The following is a 16,081-nucleotide window of genomic DNA, read 5'->3' as shown; positions in this document are numbered from 1 at the left end:
CCTTCCTATGGTGGCTACGTTCGCCACTTTCACCCTCCTTTCCCGCGCTGTTCGCACTGTCATCTGTGCGTACAGAGCGGGCAATCACTGTGTTCATGCATTTCGGCATGAACGGACGTCAGACTGACTTCCCTGCCTGGTCGCACAACATTTGTGTGTACAGAGCGGCCAATTACTGTTTCGTGCCTCTCTACACGAATGGCCGGCTGGGCTCACCAGTTTGTCTAGTTTGCACGAACTGCCTATTTAAACGAATGGCAACTTCCTCTAGTGGTATTCCGTTCGTGCACTCTGCAACATTGCGGGCCCTGTCTATACTCACCTTCCCCGCGAACGATTTTCACTGGCTTTTTCCTGTCAGCGAGACCCGTGGCAGCCATTTTGTTGGTGTAGTTTCGGTGGAGGATCACACTCATCAAGGCAAGGCTCCTGTTTTGAAGGTTCTTTTCAGCAAAATTCCAGAGTTGAATTCCAGTTTTCTCACAGGGACCTGTGCAGGTTGGAGTTACTACCCCTGGGGAGTGGGACTGCCAGTTAAGTTATACCCTAGTAGTCTGGCAAGGGGTGAGCCCCCATTTGGGTAATTCCCTGAGTGCTGCCTAAAAGAATCTGTTGAAGCAGTTCCAATTTCCTGGGTGAGCCCCATTGTTAAAGAGTCTGCTTTTCACGCCACTGGGCGACAAGCATTATACGGCCTATGGCCTGTTAAAGTCCCTCCCACATGGTCCCTTCACCTCTCATACCTGTGCCTGTTAGTGCCCAAATTATGGAGGACACACAAAACCCGATTGACCTTCAGGCCACAATCAACGCAGCGGTGGCTGCGTCCTTGGAGAAGGCGATGGCGAAGGTATTACCAAAGGCCTCTGGAACTAGCAAGCCAGTTGGCAAGCATTCCCACAACAGGGAGGACTCGGATGAGTCAGATGACTCTTCTAAGGAGAGACAACACCCGGTGAAACGCCACTGAAAGGGCAAGGGGTCCAAGACGGCCGCCAACAAAGGCAAGGTGCCGCTGAAGTGCAGTAAGCGCCCTGTAACCACGGCCCCCACATACACTCAGGAGATTTCCTCGGATGAGGACAAAGATATGCCCCACTTCCTTTCCGAACGAGTGGCAGGCAGAGATCTCAGACTCCGACAAAGGCGATTGGGGCTTCTTGGGTGAGCCCCAGTGTAAAGGAGATGCGGAGTCATGCGCTCAGGAACAGGAGATATTCCTGGACGCCACCGGGCAGAGGATGTTTGACCCCAGGGACATACGGCACCCCCGCTCCGAGAATGGACCCAGAAGGGTTTCTGTTTTCTCGAGAACACCAATGAGGCCCTCCCAACAGAGCGGCGCCACGCAGCACTCTTCCGCATAGACCCCAAACTGGCCGATCTGGGGGTAAAAGAATTGGGCCCACAGGCACAGGGTAAACTTTTTGGTAAGGCCTTTATGAAAGAGCTTGACAAGTACGTTAATATGTTCACCTCTCTGAACAGGGCCCACACATCCATGCGCAAGGTCTTCAGAGCTAACCCTTCAAGGGGTGTTTTTTCCAAGGCTGGTCAGCAACGGGGCCGTGCCACCAGCCGATTCTGGCCATCAGGCCTCGTATGGGACACCCACAGCAGTTTTACCCGCAACAAACTTACCAGGACACAGGCTCTAGGCAACACTACCCCTACTACCAAAGGGGCACAGACAGAGGACGTGGTGATCGCGGACATACCCGCGCAAGATTCCCCACAAATAAGAGACCAACACTCATCAATGTCTCAACTGACCATGACTGCCGGCTATATTTCTCTTTTTCCCCAGAATCGGGCAAAACTATCCACAGATGCTTGGGTGTTACAGACGATCAACGGGTAGCACATCGAATTACGAACGTTCCCCGTACAGAGGTACCCTCCTCGTCCCTTATGCTTCTCAGCTTCGGACACTCACCTCCGCGAACTACCCACAAATGGCGCTATACAGCCCGTGCGCAAACTAGGAGGCTTCTTCAGCAACCTGTTTCTCCCCAATGATGCTGCCAGAGGTGGAGTCAGAGGTGGAGTTACACTTCTGGCAGCAGTGAAACTACAGTAGTATGAGGACATATTCATTTCTAGGTATTTAAGTCCCAAGGTCCAAAAAGTACTTCTTTATAAAAAGCGAGGACTGACGTATTCCAGAATCCTTCTGCAAGGCAGATTAAAATATGACTTGTCAAAATTTCAAGGCAAATTCAAGTTAGTTTCAAGTTTTATACCTGTACTAAAATTGTCAAATTGGAAAAAATCTCAGTTCAGCCATTTTGGTCAAAAATGTTGTGTAAGACATTAAAATACTGATGTAAAATTTTGGAAACAGAACCACCTTGAAAGATGTTTCTTCAGTTTGTGATTCTTGAATACTGTACATATTATTGACCCACATAAGTCATCTGCCAGCTTCGGTAGTACATAAATGTGATGGTTAGCCAGGAAATAGCACATGTATAATTTTTGTAAGTTTTGTTTCCTGGGTATTTCCCAAGGTAATTTTTATTATACATAATAGGAGATTCTTACTATTCTTGCTGTTTGAGTGGACCTAGGAAGAAGAGGTTATTATAGTTTTTGTCTATTGATGATGTTATGTCATGACAGCTGACAGGGAGGAATTATCCATATTTGATGCTGACAATGAAAATAGCCAGGAAAACCAGATTTAATCTAAGTAACACGTTTCTTTTTTTTCTTCACCATAAAATATGAAAGGAATGCCTTTGTTTGACTTTGAACCACTTTATATTATTCAATCTGTCTCTGTTTGAAAACTGAAGTGAGGTAGTGAGTAGAAGAGATTAATAATGGTATCAGTACTTCTAACATTGCCATTGTCATCAGGTCAACCAAGCACATTGATAGCATGACGGCACAGACACTGACTGGCTGCTGCTGAACCCCTTCACATTCGAAAATATCAGCAACATCATTTCAGAAATGATCCAGGCATTACACTGTACATGATGTTTTAACATAGACACATAGAAGGTGACGGTAGATAAAAACCGTTTGGCCCATCTAGTCTGACCAATTTTCTGAATACTTTCATTAGTCCTGGACTTAAGTCTAGGATAGCCTCACGCATATCCCACGCATGCTTAAACTCCCTCACTCTGTTAACCGCTACCTCATCAGCTGCAAGGCTATTCCATGCGTCCACTACCCTCTCTGTAAAGTAATACTTCCTTAAATTATTTTTAAACCTTTGCCCCTCTAATTTAAGACTATGCCCTCTTGTTGCGGTAGTTTTTCTTCTTTTAAACATATAATGCACATCATCCTGGGATGGTAACTTGTCTTCTAGGGCCTTTCTTAATCCTTCTATGGCACATATCAAGAATGACTTAAGAAGAGTTAAAGCAATTCTTGATATCGAACAGTTGTTTAAGATGTGTTTGTTATAAACTGCTTATAAACAACATTGGATGTTCTAAAAAGAAGTGTAACACAAAGTTGCCTTCAGGACGCACTTTAGCCCTGTGTAGTGGTCTTAGTTGAAAGAGTCATTGAGTGCAATCTCCAATTTTATGTCACATCATTTTCAAGCAGTATGCCAAAAAATTGACACTTCTTGCACTTAACGCTGATCCCTCTTTGGGGGCAATGATAGGCGGAGAGTGCAAAGGGCAGGTTGCAAATCCCGATTAGCAGAGAGAAAGGAGGGTATATGGGCTTTAGGTGCAGGGAGAGACATGTTTTTTGTCAGCGGTGACATTGTGATGGATAGAAATTAATGTGTGTAAAATGTCTATTTACTATGTATACCTGTGCTCATTTATTACTCAAAATGGCTGCTAGAGCACCCCCTCCCATCGACTAAGACCCGTGTGTAGCAAGATGGCGTCTCCAGCTACACACAAAGACAATGATGACATCACACCTTGGAGGAAGTACATCAAGATAAGACACTTAACACCTAACCAATTCAATGTTTAATTTTACTAATATCTAACCCTTAACCAATTGAAACGTTTTACTTTGGGTATTTGCACAAATTTGCAGGGGGCGGGTAGCCCCTTTTGCCCTTTTAAGGGGCTACCCGCCCCCTGACAATACACTTGGAAGTTTTAATTTAACTGAACTTTTCTGTGTCAGTGTGATTTCTTTCGGCATGCATGCTTTATTACATTTAAAACATTTGGACAGGGGCAGATATTCAAGCAAACACCTGGTTTGGTCCAAAACAACATCGCTGCTGTGGGTCCGGTGGCTGGGAGGGCAGGCAAATGTGAATTTAAATTGCCTGAACCTGTCCCTCACGGGCGCAACTATCATCTTCCCGTCCTCTAAGCTCTCAGAGCTCCCATCACTGCTGTACTCTCGCACATGCTCAAGAGTACAACATTGAAGTCTATGTAGAATCCCGTGAGAACCTCCATAGACACAGCCAATTCCCTGCAGCCATCACAGAGGAATTGACACTTCTATATGGCGGTAGCTCTGCCCAGTGTCTAGAAGTATCACGCCGAGTTAAAATTCCAATTTCAGTGACATTAGTCACATTCAATATGAGTATTTAATAAAGAATTTATCTTTCTAAAATACTTATTTTACAGGTTTAGGGGGTGTAGGGAGGGAGGGGGGTGTTCTTATTTTACAGGTTTAGGGGGGTGAAGGGAGGGAGGGAGGGGGGTGTTCTTATTTTACAGGTTTAGGGGGGTGAAGGGAGGGAGCAGGGTGTTCTTATTTTACAGGTTTAGGGGGGTGAAGGGAGGGAGGGGGGTGTTCTTATTTTACAGGTTTAGGGGTGTGAAGGGAGGGGGTGTTCTTATTTTACAGGTTTAGGGGGGTGAAGGGAGGGAGGGGGGTGTTCTTATTTTACTGGTTTAGGGGGTGAAGGGAGGTGTTCTTATTTTACAGGTTTAGGGGGTGAAGGGAGGGAGGGGGGTGTTCTTATTTTACAGGTTTAGGGGGGTGTAGGGAGGGAGGGGGGTGTTCTTATTTTACAGGTTTAGGGGTGTGAAGGGAGGGGGTGTTCTTATTTTACAGGTTTAGGGGGGTGAAGGGAGGGAGGGGGTGTTCTTATTTTACAGGTTTAGGAGGGTGTTGGGAGAGGGGGGAGAGGTGTGACAGTGCTGATTTAAGGGGTTAAAACATGGAAAAAAGTAAAGATTTAATCTGATGTTGAATGGGTGGAGGACAGATTTCTGCAGAACAGTTTGCAACAAAGCTATCAGAATGCCCCTCACTGCCATTATATAGAGGACATGCTCCACGAAGGGATATTACATTCATGTTAGCAGGTAAAGAACAGAAGCAGTTAATAAATGGGTATTTTGGTTTGCAGTAATGCAGGTCTTTATGGTTACTGTCTGGGCTGCACTCCCCATCCCACACAGGGAGGGACTCTCCAAATATTTTATTTACTGATTGTTTGACCCAGTAAACAATAGTGGGTGAGATATCTGTTAAATCTACTGTCAGAGGATGAGGTTTTAGGTATTTCGAGACTGTGTGTGTGTCTCACGTTTCACCTGTTCCTGACTCTCTGAGAGTTAAAATGGCGCGGACCCTCCAAAGAAATCCGCGCCTCAACTTCCACAGAGTTTGCCCGTTGCCCTGGTGACCGCCCTTCCCCCACCCACAGCCAATCACCGCCTCCCGCCACTGCCGGCGCCAAAAGCTCAGTCCCCGCCTTCTCCCCCCTCCTCGCCGGCTACGTAAGAGGCGGGCGTGGCTCTGCGCCGAGCGTGCCCGCCTCCTCCACGTTTTGATTGGGCCGCCTCTGACGTCAGACGCCGGCAGCCACTGGGAGCCGCGTAAGGGGCGGTCCTGGGAGTGGCACGGCAGTTGGTGACGTCAGAGGGAGAGGGTAGCAACAGTTGCCTCGAGACCCCCGGCGCCATAGTGACTGTAGCCGTGGAGACTGTTACTTGCCAACCGGAGACACAAGAGCAGCGGTGGCCGGAGGAACAACCCGGGGACCGCGGGGCTTCAAGTAACACTGCACCGCGCACCTTACCGCACAGTGAGCAGGACCCAGGTGACCCGCTCACACCCAGTACGAGCTCTAGCAGGGGGTAGAGAGGCCAGGGGTGGGATGGAAGGCTCAGCACCCAGCCTGATAGACAGAGAGGGTAACTAGGGGGCATCACGGGGGCCAGGGCTGGACAGGCTCACCCTGCATCCTCCCTAGCTCTGGCCACTGCAGGGTTAATGACACATCTGTCACTGCCATGAGATGTGGAGATCTTACTATTAATGCTCAGCACATATTAAAAGTAGATCTTATTTTTTTTATTTAATTTCCTCAAGTTTAATGTTTCCTATCATTCTGTTTATGTTCTATATATAAGGAAGATAATGAAATTTTATATATAAAAAAAACAACAACCAAAAACTAGATGTTGCTACTTTGATTTATGGACTTCCCTTTAATTCACAACTTACACAGCTGTAAAGAAAAGACATGCAGGTTAGTGTATGTGTGTATATTCATAGGTTTTCACTTTTTATAGTTTGCATTTTTTTTTTTATAAATATTTTTTTTCCTCTTTAAAAAAAATAAATAAATATATATATATATATATATATATATATATATATATATATATATATATTCTCCAATAGTGAGGTTAGTCAGTGGAACCATTAATGCAAACACATATATTGTTTAACAGATTTCTGGGGGGACATGTACATTAAAACAGTAAGGCAAGACCCCATCTATCTTACTGATTTAATGTACTAGGGAAGTCCCTTATGCACTTTCTTTTTGCAGTTGCACACTTGTGTGTTCATTGAACTGAGAGGTACACTATGCTGGGCACCAATTTAGATTTTTTTTACTTTGCATGCAACTTGGTTTTAGAATGTCCTTTTTGTGTTTAAAGCTTTTTGCTTGGGGTGTATGTATCACATCACACTGTATGTCATCTCTTCTGGTACCTTAATTGCCAACCCGTAGTCGTTATTATTTTATGAGGTGGCAAGTAGCTTCCCAATCACAAGCGAGTTCAACTGGAATATTTTGACTACAAAATGTGAGCATTTTGCAAAAGTGTAATGTGATCGGACTTCCATTCATGCATCTTTTGTTAAATAGTCAAAAAATCGGACTACAAACTTTTTCCAGTGTCAGGCAGTGAACCACTACTGATTTACTGATACGTTAGAAATTAGAGGTGAGGATGGATTTTATATTAGATTCTGTTATGACCTGAGCTGTTACCTTTTAACTTTTTTTTTTGAATACATTTACTGGGCAAAATTATTGCCTTTTAGCCCCAGTTGTGCATCTTTTATGCTTAGATACAAAAACATATTCTGAATGAGTTATTTGGATGCTTAGAACATTTCAGTTAAGTTGTCCTTATGATTGCAAAATACCTATTATACTGAGCATCCTGACTAAATATCCTATTATCCTTGGTCGATACAGCTACATCCTTATGCTTTTTTTTTTTTTTTGTTTAAACCCATTAGAACGTTTGGTGCCCTGGGTAGCTTCAGACTTGAGAAAATTCCTTGTTCCTGGGTTTATGCAGTATGTGGTGTAATGACTGACAGCCTGTTGCTTCGAGGCCACCACTAGAAAGCTGCGTCCACACCTCCATATCAATAATCGCAGGCTTTTTCTTTGGTCTCCAGAGCAAGCCTCCCAACAGCAATCTAATTTTGGGTTCGTCAGTGAAGATTCATTCTTAATAACATGTATCTATGGAAGCAGAGGGAAAACAGAGGTTAGTCCCTAAGGGATCTTGATTCACAAACTTAATGCATTGATGTCACACTGACTGAACACTTGGGGAGCACTACTTTAAAAATAACGAAAAACTATTAAATTGGTGTTTAGTTTTGCTGTTCCCTTTGTATATGCACACTGTAATTATTAGCATTTTTTTTTAATTGATACCCGTGGTTTCTAAAACCATTTCCATACTGCTATCCTGTTTATCATAATTGGTCCAAATCTCAGTTCTTTATAGTATGACGTCTGAGATTACTTTGTTTGTCAATAGTGCCTCCTTGTAAACTGCCCAAAACACCAAATACACCTGCTATTTATTTTATGTAATATTGGTAAACTATGTGTATGCAATAAATGCTATCCAAATAATATATAATGCAGAGCTAAGAAAGTATGTATACACTTTAGGACATGCAACAATATATGTCTTAAGGCTCTTATGTCTCTAGGTGTTGGGTTGGAATGGAAACCAAGCACAGGACTGGGTTTACTACATATTTTTTTTTTTTTAATTGACTAGTATTTTTGTATCGTGTGTGTGTGTGTGTGTGTGTGTGTATGTATGTATGTATGCTATATCGGATGTTACAGCATGTACAACATTACTGCAAACTATGCCCATTTTACATAGTTCACTGTGGTGATTTTATGGTATGTTCTTTATGTATAACAGGACTGGAAAAAGCTACCTATTTGTGGCCATGTGCATCTTATGGTACCTATTTCTATTTACAGTATTTGAGACTTGCATACTTGTAATATGCTAAACATTTTGAGAATTTGATTTTCCAAGAGCAGGCATAAAAAAAAATCAATGTAAGGGAATGCCATCTTCTATTTTGGATATGTATTGACCTTTTCCCTCATCTATTAATCTGTTCATACAGTATGTTTGTGTGACACGTAAAAAGTCCCCTGGCATTGGAGTGCAGCAGTGACTATTCATAAATACAGTTATACCCCATTAAATAGAACACACGGAAAAGCTGATCTGTATTTGATTGCATTACACCTTTTAATTGCATGGTGCGTCGACAGATCTATCTTTTTATATGCAAAAGCACAACATTCCATTTTCTTCCACTACTTGTCAGTGTAAACAAGGATGCAGAATGCTTAGCAACCTGCAAGTTGGCTAGCTTCTTAAATTATAACTGCAACCAGTATTTCTTACCACGCAAATATTGGTTGATAGAAATCTACACAATTTATGTACAGAACTGATGGCTGTATATTTTATACTAGAAAATGGACCTAGCTTTGGCAATGTGTAGATCACATATACACTCATTATTCCCCACCTATAGATGTGTATGTATATATTTATCTTACTATGAAAATAAGTGGCAACGGCAGCCCATTAAAGCCTTATTCCCTAGGCAAAGGTGGCCCCCTGTGAATTACTTTCATACATAACCCTTGTAGGCATGACTGAAAAATTGCATCAGCCCAATTGTCTACTTGATTAGTGAACTTAAAATATGGTGGTCAGTGGCTACTTTTATTCCCATATGCAGCCTTCTGACAGAGTGAGACCTGTTAACATTTTTTTTATTTTTTATAATTTTACTTTTTTTTTTTTTTTTTTTTTTGTAAATCTTTATTTTTGACGTGCATATATGTAATACAGGCTGGCTAGAGGTGCCCCAAAAGCAGTCCTCTGGCTTATCCCACGTAAAACATGTGGGGCACACGAGTAATAAGCACAATTTTTATGTTTTTATCAGGCTTAAACAATTGATTATAAACATAGCTTGTGAGTATAGTTAGGTTAGATCGTTGCAATAAACGTGCTATAAGTCATCTTATCAGTGTAGTAATAGGTTATCTCTCGCTTTAGTATGTGTGTGACAGGTGATCTCTCGCTTTAGTATATGTGTGACAGGTGATCTCTCGCTTTAGTATGTGTGTGACAGGTGATCTCTCGCTTTAGTATATGTGTGACAGGTGATCTCTCGCTTTAGTATGTGTGTGACAGGTGATCTCTCGCTTTAGTATGTGTGTGACAGGTGATCACTCGCTTTAGTATGTGTGTGACAGGTGATCTCTCGCTTTAGTATGTGTGTGACAGGTGATCTCTCGCTTTAGTATGTGTGTGACAGGTGGTCTCTCGCTTTAGTATGTGTGTGACGGGTGATCTCTCGCTTTAGTATGTGTGTGACAGGTTATCTCTCGCTTTTTTTTTTTTTTAAGACATACATATGATGTGACATCAGGTTGGATATAAACATGGCTTAGGAATAACTTGCTCATTCTTGCAATATGACATGCTAAAATAATTATGCATTTAACTTCGATATTCATAAATTGAGCACACTGTCACAGAGAAAATTGCAGGTCTCTTGTGGTATGTAGGAGGAGAGCATACGAACATTCTGCTTTATAACATTAGTATATTAGCTCCGGCATGCTATGCTAGGCACTCGTAGGATTAAATTGGTCTCGTCTAAGGTTAATAATCTGTCGTTCAATAACATAACATTAGGTCAAAGACTCTCGCTGTACACACACTCAGCATTTAAAGGATAAACGCCAGACTATTCAAATATATCTATCCGCTAGATCAACAAAGGATAGTTCTCATTGCAGGTTGGTTAGTCAAGTGAGGTAGGTACGGTAATCATAAAGAGTATAAAACCCACAGAAAGACCTGCAACCCTTATTTGTGATAAATGATCCACTGTGTTGAATGGGCTAACTTGAAACACCTAATGCGCCTTAGGAAAGGCAGGTAACTTGTGTAATAAACGACATGCTGAAACTCATTATTTAAGGTAAAACCGCTGGGAACAAATGTAGTCACAAAAGTCCTGAGGAGCACAGATTAGTGCTTATAGTAGTCTCCCTTATATGAGTTTACAGTCCGCTGGTACCTGCTTCACTATGCCGAGGTAAGTAGCATCTCAATGAGCGATGCAGGTGGCAAAAACAAAAACAAAAAGAAGGGGAAACTGAGTCCTCGGCAGTCCAGTGGTGCACCTGGCCACCTTGTAGGTAGGAGCCACAAGTATCCCTGCGAAGTGTCAGTTAGGTATGGGACACATGTAGCTAGTCCGCCTTAGGCCCTCAGCCTACGCCAGTCCTTGAGGCCCGTCGCACGGTAGTAAGAAGCCTCTCGGCATCATGCTGTGGCCAAACGGTCTCGATGGGTTGTCGCGGGGGGCATTGGAGCCGAACAGATTTGGTGGTGTGAGGCTGTGCCGATCCCCAAATCTTGGTGTGTACTGGAGTTGCTGTTACCCTGCCGTAGACATGGTGGGCGTCAAGCTTGGGGTGTGTGTCGGATTTCCAACCCAGCAGCGAGGGTGCGTGGTGTCTAGGTGTCGGGTCTCCTCTCTTGCCCCGGATCTTTGTGAGAGCTGGTGCCCTCCTGCCACGAGCCTGGGGTCCATTCTGGTCCAGGGTCGTCCCTTTCGGGATGGTGCGGTGAGTCTTGGTCGTCAAAGTGTGTCGTCGTTTTGCCGCTCTCCGCCTGTGTGGCCAGCACCTTTGGGTGTAGTGCCCGGATGCTCTCTGCCCGGGAAGGCATACAGTCTTGGATTCGTAAGCGTGGGTCTTAGTAGTGCCCTGAGGAGGAGTGGGGTCTTGCTGTTGGGGGAACTGTCGCTGGATCATAGGGCGGCCTGCCTGGGTGTCGCGTTCTAGTGTGGACGGAGGCGGGTATGTGCCCCTAGTTTGTGTGGCCCCGCGGCCTGCCATGCCGGCGTTTGATGTCTGCGCGGCCGCCTGAAGGGCCAGATATGGGTACCCATAGTGGCGTCGGCGGGTGGTTGGCCTAATCCACGAGGCCACAAGTCGTGCTGCTCGCTGGTAGGTCACCCCCCTATCCAACAGTATCGTGCAGAAATCCAGGCAGAGCTGATCTAGGGCTCTCAGGGGGTGGGATGGGTTATGGCTGACCTTTTTCCCCTTTCTTTGTCCTCGCTGGGCGGCCATTTTGGCTGGGCCTCAGTCGCCTCTTGGGGTTGCTAGTCGCGTGTGTCACCTTTTTAGGGTGTTTGGTTCAGTCGCTTGATTGAGTTTGCCGGGATGTCCCTCACCGGCCGGGGGGGGAGATCGGGGTCCTGGGGATTGCAGCGTTATCCGCTGAGCCGCGGGCGGGGAGGTCGGCCGCCTCTCCCGCGCCTGCACCCTTTGGTAGGCCGCAACCCTATCTCTGCGTCAGGTCGCCTCTCCGAGTCCGGCGATCCGGCTGTCTGTGCCTCGAGGTCTTACCGCTACACTGCCGTTGTGTTTGAGAAGTCCGGTGGGATATGTGTAGGTAAGTGCCGTTCGTTTTGCCGGTTCTCACACGGAGCTCTGGTTTGGTGCGACCAGCTTGTTCGGCGGTCAGGCCCCGCCCCCTACTTTTTTGTATATTTCGATTTCAAATTTTGATGATTTAACTTCTGAAATCTAGGATAAGAAAGGGCTACACGAATAAGTCTGATGTTTTAACCTTCCCTTGTTCTCACTTCCATTACTCATGGTCAAGATAATCCTTCCCTTTCTTTTAACTCCTTGTGTTATTCTAATTCTTCCATTCAGTTAACTTTCAAACCACCCATCCATGCAATAATAATCCCATTTAATCTAGTTGCACTCAACCTTGATGCAGTTGTAAAGTGATATTCGATTTCAAACTAGAAATGCAGTTTTATGAGCTTGTATCATCACATAGATGGATTGATTTTCAGCAGGGAGATATGGTCTGTGTAGGTAAGCAGCTGCAAGTTGCTTGTAGGAGGAGACACTTTGCCCGTCACTGTAGAGATGATGGACAAGCTCGCATTTCAATCTTGTTGACAGCAATTTGCCTGGCTCTGTTGCATGGTGTGATTTCCCAGGATAGCACATTTGCAAGTGTTTTTCTTGTATTTTCAATGGGTACAGTGAAACAATACTCTTGTCTAAATCACCAGGTATGTTGTTAATCTACAATTTGGGCATTTATTATCCTCTTAAGGCAACAGGTTTTTTTGAAAACAGTTAAGTAATTTGCTTGCAGTTATTTGCCTTTTTTCCTCCGATACAAACCATAAACCTCCTTCGCACCACCTGTATCCTCATGCCTCCAGGCGCTATTTAAAATACGCCAGCATCACAGTGTTTTCATATTTAACTTCTGTCTCCTTGGTTCCCGTCCTAAACACAAGGGGACTTCCCCTTAAACTTCGCTTAGTAGAGACACCTACTGGTTAGAAGTGGATGGCTGAATTCAGTGTCTCCCTCCCCCCAGTCTCATCTTCTAAATCTGACTGTGGAATTTCATGTCTGGCAAAGAGGCGAGAATATTTTTAAATCTGACTCCCCACTGTCTGATGTAAAGGGAAGAACTTTTGCGTAACGAGAATTGGAATTTAAAAAGAAAACTGTGCCTTTTGACACTTACATTATAGCATATAGCTGTTTATATTCTGGAAACATTTATTGTACATTATCTGCAGTGACCATATGAATAAAATAAAATTTTCTCGTTAAGAGGATCACCTGGTACAATATGAATACTGTTGCTTAATTTTCAGTAAATCAACAATCTATTTCACAGACTCTTTGTTTATTTGGGGGACTTGTTAATTTCTAATGTGATCATGGTTTCATTATCCATTGCTTAGAACATTAATCTTATTCTAGTTGCTGATATTACTGTCCTAATTTGTAGAGAACCTTGCTTTTTGCCACTAAACATTTTAACTGTGAGGATTAGTTCTGGTCTTTTTGAAACGGTGTACCTCAATTTCTTCCTTTTGACCTGTCTATAAACTGGAAGACAATAGATGTCGCTCATGATGCTGAGTCATCAGACTGTTGGTTTTTTTTTTCATTTGAAAACTACATGAAATAGAAACATCGATTGCTAGATGAAAACATTTTTATAAAAGTTGTAATATATCACTAACAGCAGTGCATTCATATCCACGTTAGTTCTGTTAAATTCAGCATAGATTCAAATGTAATGACATCTTTCGGCAACACTATCAGTTTCCCAACACCGTGTAATTGATTTTTAAATGTAGGGGAACATAAATGTACTACAATTTATAAGCCATTCTTCCATCTGCATATATTAATTATTAAACTGAAATCGGTGTAAGTTGTTCTAAAACTGAAAGTTTAAGGGACACTGTAGGCACTATGATAATGTAATCTCATTGAATTATTTATACTTGCACTGTCCCTCAATTCAATGTTAAATCATCTTTGTGCAGTATTTTTTTTAAATTTTTTTTAAATTCTTTATTTTTGTAGTGTATTGCAAATAACAGATGAATTGAGACATTGCAGAGATTGGCATAAAAGAATATCAACAACAGGTTGCAATACATGTCTGAAGTGCTGCACAATTTTTAGTATTGCAGTAAAAACAAATAGCATGGTAGAAATTAGTGAGTAGTGGAAAACAATCATAAACTTAAGCACATACTAGAGAGAGTAACAGAAGCTGCAAGTGGGTGGTACTGGTGATGGCATTCCATGAAATATTACCAAGATAAAAAAAAACAGATAAACAAGCTTAGTGAATTGTCCCTTGTTAGCCTATGCCTTCTGGGTATGCATCACAGTCCAACAAAATGGTGCTACTTTTGCCCTGATAGGGTAAGATTCAGACCTGTAAAGTAATGAGTTTCCAATGGGCAATTGAGAGAGTCAAGGGAATGCTTGCAATTTGGGGCTACTGCCCTGATTTCTTCCTCACAGAAGTACCAGGGGCCCGATATGTGTAGGGTCTAGGACTCTAGGCCCTCTTCTGCATGCTTTGCGTCGAGAGATCCGCTGAGTTCGCCTCAACCGAATCCGCTGCGGTCTCCCAGTTCTGTTCAGCAGTGTTTCACTCCGCACATTCGTCCCTCCATGTGAAGTCCCATCTTGGCATTGAAGAGCTACTGGCAGGGAGGATCTCTTGATGCCATCATGCGGTCTCTGAGCCTGTTCCAGAACCTCTCAAATAGTATGTCTAGATACTTCAGGATGGGTGACAGCGTGGCGTGGGAATTCTGCATCCATGTGGTGTGCGCCATTTTGTAGTGGATGGGATGTCCTGGCGTTTGTTTACTTGTAAATGCCGACAGGCTCCCACCGCAGCACTGATAATACATGCTGGAATAACCCCAACTGGCATTGGGAAATGAGGGAAATAGAGTAGGGGGTGACCCGCGGAACACAGAAGCAGGTGGAGGGACCGGCAGTGTCCACCGCACCATCTGTGTGTAGGCTGCAGGTCTGCCTCGTGCCCGATCTGCTTCAAACGACCAGACCAGCAACCGTACGGACTCCAGCCAAAGCCCACAAGATCAAGGAGTTAAACCCAGTCAAACTGCAGTAGGCGCCTCTAGTGGCTGTTTGGGGGGCAGCCACAATAGGCAGTCTTAACCCCTTAAGGACACATGACATGTGTGACATGTAATGATTCCCTTTTATTCCCGAAGTTTGGTCCTTAAGGGGTTAAACTTAAGCAGTTAAGAAAGTAAATAGCTAATATTGTGTAGCATCTGTTGTATAAAATAACCTTTTTAAATATTGAAATTTATTTGTAAAACTAAAAGGACATCCAGCAAAAGTGTAACAATCCTGAAGCAGATATATATATATATTTTTTTTTTTTCTGTGTAATATGGCTTTCCCCCTAATATTTATCCACTGAAGTGGTCTTATTACCCACTTTGCTGCCATAGCAGCTTTCAGTGTTATTTATAGATTTTATTTTTATTTACTCAGATCAGCTGTTTTCTTGTGGGCAACTGTTTCCTAAATTCTCACAGACCCCAATTCGAGTTGACTTCAATAGATAACTAAAGGGTTTTTTAATTTGCTTCTCTTGCATATCATACATTTCATGCTCAGACTGGTTCTGATATTCCCTTACAGCAATACACCTCATGATTCAGCAAGGCATAGCTGCTATGCTTTTTTTTTTTTTTTTTTTTTTTTTTGTACACATCTTCCAGTTCAAATCTGTGGCACTAGTATATATTTTATTTCCGTATTTTGAAATACTACTACCGCTCAGGCTAGCTGAGCATAATGAGACATTGTGTAATTTTCAGTGCCAACTTTAGCTATTGCTGTTATCTTTTATTTAGTTTTTTTTTTTCCCAGTTGAACAATGTGATTACACAATTCCACACACATACACACTAGGTTTTGTTGAAGTGTATCTGTGTGTTCATGCAAATCAATTGATATTTTTTACTCTGGGACATACTTAACAGAGCAAGCCTGTAAAGTAAATCTCACTGTGCTAGCAGCTTTATGTAAATTGCATGACCAGAATTGGGCTCCAAACCTTGGATGACCATGATAGCCAGAGAGCAATGTGTACCAAACCTTGGATGACAATGGTAGGTTGAGAGTGCTGAATATCAGTTAGCCTAGTGCTGTCAGCATATCATT

General features: G+C 43.2%; 1 protein-coding gene across 13 annotated transcripts in view; it reads left to right on the top strand.

Annotated features, from left to right (window-relative positions):
* The first annotated feature begins 5,800 nt into the window (after nucleotides 1–5,800).
* The window catches only part of RFX2 (regulatory factor X2), a 38,991-nt gene continuing 28,710 nt past the window's right edge, over nucleotides 5,801–16,081 (top strand). For 4 of the 13 annotated variants that reach the window (XM_063455858.1, XM_063455856.1, XM_063455850.1 and 1 more), the window contains exons 1-2: nucleotides 5,802–6,004; nucleotides 7,447–7,703. In XM_063455858.1, the coding sequence (XP_063311928.1) occupies nucleotides 7,673–7,703 (31 nt within the window). In that variant the 5' untranslated portion in view covers nucleotides 5,802–6,004; nucleotides 7,447–7,672. Of the gene's footprint in view, nucleotides 6,023–7,446; nucleotides 7,704–12,569; nucleotides 12,613–16,081 lie in introns of those variants that run through there. The other 9 variants (XM_063455857.1, XM_063455855.1, XM_063455849.1 and 6 more) reach the window with 8 other exon arrangements.

The sequence above is a fragment of the Pelobates fuscus genome, chromosome 5 (assembly GCF_036172605.1).
Source record: "Pelobates fuscus isolate aPelFus1 chromosome 5, aPelFus1.pri, whole genome shotgun sequence".
NCBI classification, from domain to species: Eukaryota; Metazoa; Chordata; class Amphibia; order Anura; family Pelobatidae; genus Pelobates; species Pelobates fuscus.
The sequence above is the reverse complement of the archived record's forward strand: the minus strand, read 5'-3'. Positions and strand labels throughout refer to the sequence as shown.